Source organism: Hipposideros armiger, unplaced genomic scaffold, assembly GCF_001890085.2.
Source record: "Hipposideros armiger isolate ML-2016 unplaced genomic scaffold, ASM189008v1 scaffold_64, whole genome shotgun sequence".
Classification (NCBI taxonomy): Eukaryota; Metazoa; Chordata; class Mammalia; order Chiroptera; family Hipposideridae; genus Hipposideros; species Hipposideros armiger.
In genome coordinates, this window is record NW_017731414.1 from 1,177,169 (window position 1) to 1,188,371 (window position 11,203).

The window sequence follows — 11,203 nt, forward strand, 5'->3', positions numbered from 1 at the left end:
GGGGGGGGGGGGGGGGGGGGCTGTCTTAGTGGAGACACCTGTGCCATTCCTTTTGCAGTGGGATGTACTTTGTTTCATCAATCTGCACAGCAACCCAAGGGAATATGGGTCAAGGAGTCCATTTTAAAAATCAGGAAAGTGAGGCCCAGGGCCCCTCAGCTACTCAGGATCAGGGCTGGAGCTAGGACCCACAATGCATCCCACCCCTCCAGCCTATCACCTCACCTACCTCCATTTCAGGGGCTGCCTGAGTTTGAAGGGGATGTCCTTGCTGTGGGCAGCCCAGCCCTGACCATTGAGGGCATCTATGAGGATGTCATTCAGGGGGTCCTGCTGCAGAGGATCGATAGAGGTGAGTCACACCCCCTACCACTTAGGAGAGCCTGGTGACGCCTGGCTGTGTATACTAAGCCCTACCAGGGCCCCTATCACCTTACTTGTTGTGAATAGTAGCCCTTTGACTGTGGGTTCAGACTGGGTCAGAGGGGATCTGGGGTGGATGAGCCTAGAGGGGCAGTAATGGAAGTTCCCTGAAAGAGGGGGCATTGGAGCAAGGTTCTGAGGGATGTGTAGGAGTTCTCAGCATGAGTGGAAGTAGGCAAAACTCAAAAACTGTGGATAGATAGTCACACATAACCATTCAACAATCACTGCCTATGTTTCTGTGGCATTGAGGCCCCAAGAGTTCTTGGACTTGGCGTAGGCCTCTCAGGATCTCCTGCCCTGGGAAAAGCCTCCAGAATCGTCTCTTCTCCCTCCTGCCTTGTCTGCTCGCTCATGACCCAATGCTGTGACTGCTGAGACATGTGCATTAACTGGTGGCTGAGCAGTATGCCATGGTGATTCAGGGAATGTCACAGCATCCACATGGCTGGTGCAGAGGGAGGGAAGGAGAACAGAAGACCAGGAGGCTGGAGCCTGCCGAGGCAGACGTGCAGGGCCTTGAGTGACAGGTAGAGGAGTTTAGACATTTTGGGGTAAGCAATAGGGAGTCATGGAGGGTGTGTGAGCAGAGGACGACAGTGGCCAGACTGAAAGCGAAGGAGGAGGTTGAGGGCCTCCTCCCGGGGACAAAGGATAAGCCCGAGCGGGGTAGCCACCAAGAGGATCAAGCCTAGTTACGAGGACAAAGCAGGAGCAGAGGTGCCAGAGTTGCTGGCCTGGGGTGTCACTTAGTACATGGGAGGGGCCGCACCTGGGGATGGAGTGTAGAGAAAGGAGAGGCATCTAAGAGAGCCTATATTTGAAGGCCACAAAGTGGAAGAAGGGACAAAGACAGAGCAGTTTCAGAGGTGACAGCAGGGTTCTGGGAGCCAGGAAGTAAGGGCGAGGATGTGTGCTGGGTCTTGGGGTGGCCAAACAAAAATAACTGAGTTCCCTTAGAATAGAAGACACTTTAAGTGAAAAAAGGCTATTCTCTGACTGGAAAAAAAATCCAGAAACAGGTGGGTAACCCCAGAGTTTCCATTCCTAGAGGTTTCCCATGTCCTTAGGTGGTTCGATCCTCAATTGATTGTAGCATCTGCTTGGAGTACCATGTTGGGAGGTGGAGCTGGTAGCTTCTGGCTCAGTGAAGATATTGGGGATCAACTAGCAATGCCCGCCACAGGCACAGGCATGGAGAGAGGCTCTTGAGAGCCCCTTGTTTAGGGTTCCTGGTTGAGACATTTCCTCCATCCTTTGCCCTCTTGTGGCCTCTTTGGGAAAATGCATGGAAGCCCTTGAATGCTGGGGCTTCTCCAAGTGGATCCAGGGGGTGATCTGTTGTTTTAGAATTGAAAAAGGCCCTCGGTGCCAGCGATGTATCCTGTGCTCTGGATGGCTGCTCAGAGGCCCCATGGGACCAGGAGGGAGCAGGTGAGGACCTCACAGGTTCTTTGGGCTATGTCAGCTGGTGGGTAGAGGAGCCTGCATAGGGTGTACGGGATGGTTGAAAGTGCAGGTTCTTGGATGGAATAGCATCCACCTGTCTTCTGATGTGGCTGGGCTGGCCAAACTTGTGTTGAACGAGGGCAGTGGAGAGCCACAGAGAGTGTTAGAGCCACAGAGGGACCCTCTAAGCCCAGGCTCTGAAATGCACATGAATTTGTGTCCCATTTCTTCTGGCCAAAACTCAGTGGGGCCTCTCCCAGCATCTACTAGTTCCTAACACTGGAAAGAGAGAGAGATTGTGGTGATAGGGACCTTGAATTCCCCATGAGCAAGGGCTCTGCAAGACGGGAGCAGGAATTCTGGGGTTGCTCCCAGCTTAACCCTTTTGGAAACTGCTGCTATGAGGGCCTTAGGAACCCACCCAGCTAAACTGCTCCCATGTTCTTCACCCACAGAAACTCTGAGTTAATAGATGTGTGTTTTTTCAGCTGCTAACTTTTGGGGCCATTTATTACATAGCCAGAGCTAACTAATACATTTCCCAGAAGGCCTGGGGCAGCATTCCATAGTCAGTCACTGCAAATAAACTGATGAATTTTCACACTCACTGGAATAAACAAAGATTAAACAGTCTTACAAAGACTTCTGGGTGTCAGAAGATTTTGGGATTTGCAATTAGTGAGGTGAGATTGTGGGTGGGCCCCTTAATCTGTTTAACCAGAATCTAAGTGATGATGGGTGTTTTGCTTCTAGTCTGACCCTCTAACAGGTAATGCCACAGGGGATGACCTGGTATGTATGTACTTTTCAGGCAAGTGCAGGTCTCTGTAGGTAAATCCCCTAATGTGAAATCTCAGGGTTTAGAGCACGTGTGCTTGTCACTCCAGTAGTGGCCTCCAGAGCTCTCCCCACCAGTGTGGTCTCACCTGGTGCCCCTTACCTGTGTGCATGTGGCCCACAGGCTGTCAGCTGACTTGTAATTTCTTATACCTTCTGTGTGGAAAATAGTGTCTTGGCCTCATTTTAATGAGCACATCTTCTTGGAGATGAAGATGAGCATCTTTTCATGTGTTTAGGTGCTGTTTTTAGCTCCTCTGTGAAGCTCCGTTCCTTTCCTTGGATCACTTATATTCTGGGTGCTTATAAATTTCTATTAAGTTTTTATTGCTAATCTCTCATTTACTGAGCATTTATTATGTGCCAGACATTTGATGTGTCTGGTTTTTTGGCATTCTTATGACACTTCCCATTTTACAGATGAAGAAACTGAGGCTCAGAGAGGGACTTTCTCCAGGCAGCCAGGCTCCTGCACTGAGGTCCAGCCACTCTGCCTACTGCCGTCTCCAGGGACATTACGGAGTTGAATCTTTGCTCACATCCATCTTCATTATCAATGGATAAATGTCTACTGGTGGAATTTCTGAGTCATATGCACCATTTCAAGGCTTTTATAACCCCCTCACCTCCACCTCACTCGTTTTCAGAAGCGCTGAGCCTTTTTACGCTTCCACTAGCAGTATTTGTGCTTATTCTCCATATCCCTTCCAAACACTAGGAATTTTCATAAAAGAAAAGTCCATTTGATAGGCACTCACCCATTTCTTTTTTTTTTTCATTTTGAGTTTCTTTGATGACTAAAGTGAACCTAAAAATATGTTTATTGGCCATTAATATGTTTGTGGGATTTTTAAACATTGAATTGCCTGTTCATGGTTTTACCTACTTTTTCCTTCAGGAGATTTTTATCTTTTGCTTATTGATCTCTAATAACTTTTTGTATATTAAGGATATTAATGCTTTTTTATCCAGGTTACAGATATTTTTTCTCAGCTTGCTGTGGGCCTTTTGGGTTTGTTTACTCGCACCAAATCTTAACTTGGTATCAAGTCAAGAGAGCTTTTACTGACTTCCCTTGGCTTGCCAGAAAAGTCATCTGTCCTCTCCAGTTTGGCAGCTCCTCCACATCACAAGCCTTCCGGCTGCTTCCGGAGCATGTTCCGGAGGGATTTCCCCAATGTGCGTCTCGGTTCAGCTTTCAGAAGGGGACCCGCACCCTCCATGGAGATGGTTTCCTCCCATTTTTGTCCTGGAGTTTTCAGCCTCCCACAAGAGAGTAAGATTTTCCTCACGTTTCCTGACTTTTTTCCCCTCCGCCTCCGTCTTCTGAAATACATTTGCCTGTCACAGCCTAGTCTAGCTGGTTTCTTCTGACCCAGGATGTAGATGTCATTCTGGAAAAATTGCAGCAATGAGAATTGTCACCCTGCCCACTTGGAGAAAATCACTGTTTGCCCTGGGGTCTAAATCCTTGCAGTCTTTTCTCAGTGTATCAGGGGACTAGATGTGTTTGTTACCCTGTTTTTCTTGATTAATATGAAAGATTTTTCCTTGCCAGGTCCATAGAGTGTACATTTGTTTTTGCCTTTTTATTATGGAAAATTTCAAACATGCCCCAAAAGCAGAGACGTCCTGTGCCCCTATCGGCAGTGACCAAGTTTGGCCCTATCCCTTTCCTCCACTCAGAATCAATTACATAACCAGTAAAGATTGGGCTGCATTTCTGAAATATTCAGCCAAAAATTTAACTTGTGCAGATAATTGCCGTAAAAAACAAAATCAGAAAACAGAAACAAAGGAGAGAAAAGTAATTGGAGGAAGGGGATGGACAGGGGAAGAGCGTGAAGAGAAGGAACAGTATCACCTGACCCCATAGATATGTGGGAGAGTTGGGGCTTTTCTGTTCAAGCTCACTGCCTGATCTTGCTTTGTCCCTTGATGGATAACCTATGCCCTGGATTTTACTCAACAATATTAACACCCAGCTACATACACATCAATATATATTTGAGCATCATTCTTTTTTCTTTTATTTTTTTAAATTGGGGAATTGGGGAAAGGGAACAGTATTGGGGAATTGGGGAAGGGAACATTGTGTTTTTCCAGGACCCATCAGCTCCAAGTCAAGTTGTTGTCCTTCAATCTTAGTTGTAGAGGGCTCAGCTAAGCTCCAAGTCCAGTCTCCGCTTTCAATCTAGTTGTGGGGGGTGGAAGGGGGTGTGTAGCCCACCACCCCATGTGGGATTCGAACCGGCAACCTTGTTGTCAAGAGCACACACTCTAACCAACTGAACCATCCAGCAGCCCATCAGCAGCTCACTGCCACTCAGCTCAAGGTGTCGTGTTCAATCCTAGTTGCAGGAGGGGTGGGGAGTGGGGTAGGGCTCAGCCTACTATCCCATGTGGGAGTCAAACTGGCAACCTTATTGTTAAGAGCACGCGCTCTCACCAGCTTAGAGGCAGCCAGCTCGGGCACAGTTCACTGGCCCATGTGGGAATTGAACCGGCTACCCTGTTGCTCAGAGCTGGTGCTATAACCAACTGAGCCACCCGGCTGGGCCCATTGAGCATCATTCTTAAAACTTAATTTTTAGGAATGACCTCAACGTGATCAGTTAGAAAATACATTCGAGTATTGGAAAACAATCCGCTGGTAGCATTTCTATGGAAAGGCCAATTCTGCCACCAGAGTACATGCTCAGTATGTTGCATTACCTGGCTCGATCTTCACGCCAACACTCCGGGGTCAGAATGACATACTGAGGCTCACACAGCAAGCCCATGTGGGGGATGTATTGAAAGCCAGGTCTGGGGACACTAGGGCCCAGGTGTTTTTAATACCCAACATTCCTCTAGGACATCCCAGTGAGGTCGGCACCCAGGATGGTAAAACCCACCATGCAGCCAGAGAAACAGGCTCAGATCTTTCGGGTTCCAAACCAGATCCTAACTATATTTAGGCCTGCCTTTTGGCACAGCCCGGGGCTGTACAAATGGATGTTGGACGGCGCATCAGATGAAGGTCCCAGCAGGAGCAGTAGCCCAGAGACAGGGACGATTCTGAGCTCTGTGCCTTTAAGGCGGGAGCGGGGCGGGGCGTCCAGAGCCGGCCTACAGTATGACGTCACTCGGGTGGGCGGTGAATACCTAGAGTAAGCCGCGCTCTGAGTCTTTAAGTCTGTCTGGAGGTAGGGCCTGGGAGGCGGGCCCTGATGGCTAATTCACGCCAGGCGCTCTCTTCCTCTTTAAGGCAAGCGGCCGGAGCGAGGCCCTGACGGCCCCTTTAAGGCGCGGCCTAAGTCCGCCGGTAGAAAAGCGGCTTAAAGGAGACGCGTGGCGCGATGGCGGCGGCCCCACGCGTGTGCAGGCGGCGCGGGCGGCCGCTCCCAGCGCTGCTACTGCTGCTGCTGCTGCTGCACCCTCCCGGGGATCCGCCGGGCGCCGCCGCCTACTTCCCGGAGGAGCGCTGGAGCCCTGAGTCACCGCTGCAGGCGCCGCGCGTGCTGATCGCGCTGCTGGCGCGCAACGCGGCCCACGCGCTGCCCGCCACGCTGGGCGCGCTGGAACGGCTGCAGCACCCGCGGGAGCGCACGGCGCTGTGGTGAGCACGGCGCCGCCGGCCGCGGCCGGTCCGCTGCCCCATTGGCGGGTCCACGCCGCGCTCTGCCTGTTGTCCTGGCACCGGGCAAGGCGGGCCAGACCCACGCGTGTTCTCCGCCTGCTGTCCATCGGGCAGGCCAGACCCACGCGTGCCCTCTGCCTCTTGCCCCCATCGGGTGGGCCAAACCCAAGAGTGCCCTCTGCTTGCTATTCCCCTCCGGTGGGCCGGACCAACCCGTGCCCGCTATGTCTTGTCCCCCATTGTGGGGGCCAGACCCACGAGTGCCCTCTGCCTACTGTGCCCCCCGCCCCCCCATAAGGATGGGCGGGACCCTTACTCTGTTTTCTGGCCTCTTTAGGGTGGGTCCGGCCACTGCCTTGCCTGCTGCCCGCCCCCCACCCCCCCAATTAGGGCAGATCCAGGACCACACCCAGGGCAGGCCTTGTTGCCTGGGACTGACTCCTGACCCCCTTTGCAGCACACAAAGAAGGGGAGCTCCAAAGAAGGGGAGCCTGGAGCCACCCTCTGTTGGGGTGTTGCCATGGACCACATTGCACTTCCACTAACTGAATTATCTTTCCACTCCTGCTGTTGCATTGCCCCTGAACCCAGCTTGTATCAGGTTTTCTGACCAAAGTGGGTTGGTGGGGTGTGTGTGTGGACGCTTTCTGGAAGGGGAATGAGGCAGAGCCATGAACAAGCCTGACTGGTAGATTTCCTGCCTCCTGTCTCAGTGTCCTCATCTGGAAAAAGGGAGTATTAATATAATTCTGGTTGGGTTTGTCTCTAAAGATTAACCAGTTAATGGATGTGAAGCCCAGTGCCTGGCATCATGGGTTGGCGCTCAGTGACTAGCGCTGTGGTTATTACTGTCATCACTGCTGTCCTTGTTGTCAACGTAGTGACAGTTCCCTAGGGAGAACAGCTCTGAGCTCCACAGTCAAACTAGACTCCCAAATGTCCCCTCTTCCCTCCTTCCTAGATTCCCCAGCCTGGATAATCCAAGCACACAGTTGGTGCTTAAGAAATATTTGTTGAAATGAATGAGTAACCATAGCCTACTCGGAGTTGGTGTCGCTTATCATAGGAGGGAATCAAGGAAGGTGGAGCAGGACTGTGATGTTTTTGTATTTTTATTAAATCACACATATTTAGTACTAGCCATTCTTATAAGATCCTAGATGCTCAATAGTACTAACAGTGTCTCAATGTGTTTTTCTAACATTCGCTTGTAACCTAGTGAAAGATCCTCACTCCTGTGTTACAGATGAGGAAACAGGAACGGGGAAGGGAAGTCCTTGCCTAGGGCTATGTAGCTGGTGGCAGGCTGAGCCTAGGTGCAGAGCCCAGGTGCTGGGCTGCTCCCCTGTCCTGCCTTTGTCTCCCCAACCTCACTGACTGTCTCCTTCTGCCCCCAGGGTGGCCACAGACCACAACTTGGACAACACCTCCACGGTGCTGCGGGAATGGCTGGTGGCCGTGAAGAGTTTGTACCACTCTGTGGAGTGGCGGCCAGCAGAGGAGCCCAGGTGAGCCCCAGGCCCTGCCCTGAGCCCTCCCAGTCTGACTCAGCTGCATCCCTGCGCACACAGCATCCATGACTCCCCATCATCCTGTGACAGAACCCTAGCCCCTCAGCCTCTGACCCTCCAGCCCAACTCTGCAGCCTTAAGCACCAGCTCTGGCTACTCTGACCCACCCTCAGCTTCACAGCGGGCCATAATTGATCCCTCAGGACCTTTGCCCCAGACCTTTGCCCCAGCCATTCCCTCCACCTGTCTTTTGGGTGACACTGCTTTGTTCCCAGTCTAAGCATCAACCCAACACCAACTCTCCTGCAGTTTGGACCCTGGTTCCTGTCACTCTTTTAGAGTTTATTTCTGTACTCACCCACTACTCAGACCAGATTCTAAGTCTGGGAGAACAGGTTCCAAGTTTGTTTTGCTCTGTGTTCTCTCCCAGCAGCTCCTCCTCTCCCCTAAGCTTTCTTCCTGCTCTACAGATAGCCTGGGGGTTCTCCCCTCTAGGCCTTGGTACCTGCCATGCTCCTTGCTGGGGACACAGCTCCCTCCTCCTGTTTTCTTGCTGACTTTTTCCCAGCCTTCAGATCCAGTTTACCCATCCCTTCCTCCAGGAAGCCCTCTCTGATCACCCCACAGCCTGGGCTCTCTCTGGATTCCAATAGTACGTGTGCTTCCCACATCACAGCTGCCTCTTTGCAGGTCCTACCCGGATGAGGAGGGCCCCAAACACTGGTCTGATTCTCGCTATGAGCACGTCATGAAGTTGCGCCAGGCAGCCCTGAAATCTGCCCGGGACATGTGGGCCGATTACATCCTGGTAAGTTTTCCGGCCCACGGATTGCAAGGTGTGTCTAGGGTGTCTGAAGGGAAAGCAGAGCAGTGGGTGTGGAGACCATCCCTTAACCCTATTTTACAGAGGGGGAAACTGAGGCCTGAGAGGGGATGTGAGTTGTCAGAGGGGATGTGAGTTGTCAGTTGGAAGAGCTGGGATTCTGTATGGGACCCCTGGGTTCCTAACCATTAGATTGTATCCACAACTGTCCTTGTGGTTGGACACTTGGGTCATCTTCACTTTTACCACCATTACCAGTGACCCCAGATCTCCACACCCTGGTGACGACACCCTCTGGGTTACTTCGAGAAGCAGGAGGATGGGCCAGGGGCTAGGGCCATGGCGACACTGAACTGCTGAGGCCTGATTTTCACTTCCTGCTCCTGGGCCGGCACTGCCCCTGGGAAGAAGGAGAGGGTTGAGTGTTGAAAGCAATAATGTTGGATAAATGCCCAGAGGTCAGGGCCTTCCTGTCCGCTTGACCTGGGTGTGATCCCCTCCCCTGGTGCGGATGGGGAGGGCGTTAATGGTACCCGGGTGTTTAGACCCAGTGATGCCAGCCTGACAGCGCCTATGGCTGGTTTTGTATACATGTCAGGCCCCAAGCTGAGGTCTGTACTTTCTTTATTTATCAATCAACACACATTTACAAGACTCTCCCAGTGCCCTGCTGCTGGGCCCTGGGGGCACAGTGAGGATCTGCACAGGCTGAGTCCCACCTTCATAGTGTCCTGGGAAAGGTGGACCTGATGAGAAAACAAACCAAAGTGAGTGAGGAAACAGGAAAGCAGCCAGTACTGTGACGAAGTTGTAGAAAGGTGATTGATGATGTGTCAGTGTCCTGGGGCTACCGGAACAAATTCCCACACTGTGGAGTTTAAAACAGTGGAAATGTATTGTTTCGCAGTTCTGGAGGCTGGAAGTATGAAATCCAGGTGTCAGCAGGGCTATGTTTCCCCCAAAACTTCCAGGAGAGGATCCTTTTGCTTCTTCCAGCTTCTGGTGGCTCTAGGTGTCCTTGGCTTGTGGCTGCATCACTTCAGTCTCTATCTCTGTGGTCACATGGATTTCTCTTCTGTGTCTTCTAAGGTCACCAGTCCTTGCATTTAGGACCCACCCTAATCCAGTATAACCTCATCTTTTTTTTTTTTTTCCAATTTTCTTTTTATTTTATTTTTTATTAGTTTCAGGTGTACAAAAACAATGTGATAGACATTTACACCCCTCACAAAGTGATAATCCCCCTACCCCAATCTACTACCTCTCTGATGACAGCATCTTAACTTACATTTTAATTACATCTGCAAAGACCATATTTCCAAATAAGGTCACAGTCACAACAGTCACAGGTAACAGGGGTTAGCACTTCAACATATCTGTTTGGGGGGCTACCATTCAACCCACAACAGATGGCATAATCAGGGTGGGTGACGAGTGAGTAAAGTTGGCGGACCTTCCTTAGGAGGGGACCCAGCAGAGACCTGAGGGAGCAAAGGAGCCAGCCTTGGGGAAAGCTGGGGGACAGTGTCTGAGGCAGAGCAGGCAGCAAGGAGGAGGCCAGTGTAGCTGGAGTGGTGTGATTACAGGGGCATTGGAGGAAGTGACACTGAAGTAGTGGATGGGGGCGGGCCTATGCAGGCTGAGGGAGATATTTGGCTTTTACTCTGACGGTAATGGGGAGCCATGAGAGTATGTGAGTAGGGGAGAGCCATGTTCTGATATGTGATTTTCAGAAGCCCCTGTGACTGCTATAGATGCTGGGCCTGTATGGGGCAGGGCTGTGGAGAAAGACAGGTGGGTTCAGGATGCATGCTGAGGCCAAGGAGACAGGCCCTGCTTGGGTACTGGATGTGAGGGTGCCAGGAGGACCTTAAACCTCTGGCCTGAGCCATTCAGGAAGGACAGAGCTGTCCCCTGGGAGGAGGAAGACTCCTCCTGAGGTCCCTGTAGGTTGATGCCTCATCAGACCATTTTACAGATGGGAACGTGGAGGCTTAAAGAGGGAGGTTTCAACCTGCTGGTTGGGGTCTGGGGACCAGTGAGGCACAGAGGTAGGACTAGCTCTGCCTGGAACCATCCCACACAGGGCTGCCCTGTCTGTTTTCATTTCATGGTTTGAGGTTGGCTTGTTTTTACTTTTTTCACTCAGCAAACCTGGGTAGAACTCAAGGTGTTGGTTCAAAGCAGCTTTTTTTTTTTTTTTTAAGATTTTTATTGGGGAATTGGGATGGAAACAGCGGTGGGGAATTGGGGGAAGGGGAACAGACAAGTTGCTGTCATTTTGTTCTTAAGTCTAGTTGTGGAGGACGTTGCTTCACTGGTCCAAGTTGGCACCATCATTGCGCTCTTCCCGGGCGAGGCACTTCAGTCGCCGGCTTCTGGACGGCCGCTCACTGCGGCTGCTGACCGCTCACGCTGGCTGCTGGCTACATATGGTAGCCCATGGCAACCCACTGCCACGGGGGCTGCAGCCTACGCCGTCGCCGGCGACTCATGGCAGCCCAGCTCCAGGTCGAGCTGTTGTTCAGCATCTTAGCT

At 51.6% G+C, this 11,203-nt stretch overlaps 2 protein-coding genes across 8 annotated transcripts in view; both read left to right on the forward strand.

The window, feature by feature from the left end:
* The window catches only part of NIBAN3 (niban apoptosis regulator 3), an 18,920-nt gene extending 12,890 nt beyond the window's left edge, over positions 1–6,030 (forward strand). For 6 of the 7 annotated variants that reach the window (XM_019641999.1, XM_019642000.1, XM_019642002.1 and 3 more), the window contains exons 13-15: positions 241–352; positions 1,774–1,857; positions 3,130–4,715. In XM_019641999.1, coding sequence (XP_019497544.1) covers positions 241–352; positions 1,774–1,857; positions 3,130–3,236 — 303 coding nt within the window. In that variant the 3' untranslated portion in view covers positions 3,237–4,715. Of the gene's footprint in view, positions 1–240; positions 353–1,773; positions 1,858–3,129; positions 4,716–5,959 lie in introns of those variants that run through there. The other variant, XR_002123935.1, reaches the window with a different exon arrangement.
* Positions 5,864–11,203, forward strand: part of COLGALT1 (collagen beta(1-O)galactosyltransferase 1) — a 20,206-nt gene continuing 14,866 nt past the window's right edge. Inside the window, exons 1-3 of the mRNA XM_019642005.1 lie at positions 5,864–6,310; positions 7,729–7,839; positions 8,533–8,650. Coding sequence (XP_019497550.1) covers positions 6,051–6,310; positions 7,729–7,839; positions 8,533–8,650 — 489 coding nt within the window. The 5' untranslated portion in view covers positions 5,864–6,050. The remainder of the gene's footprint in view (positions 6,311–7,728; positions 7,840–8,532; positions 8,651–11,203) is intronic.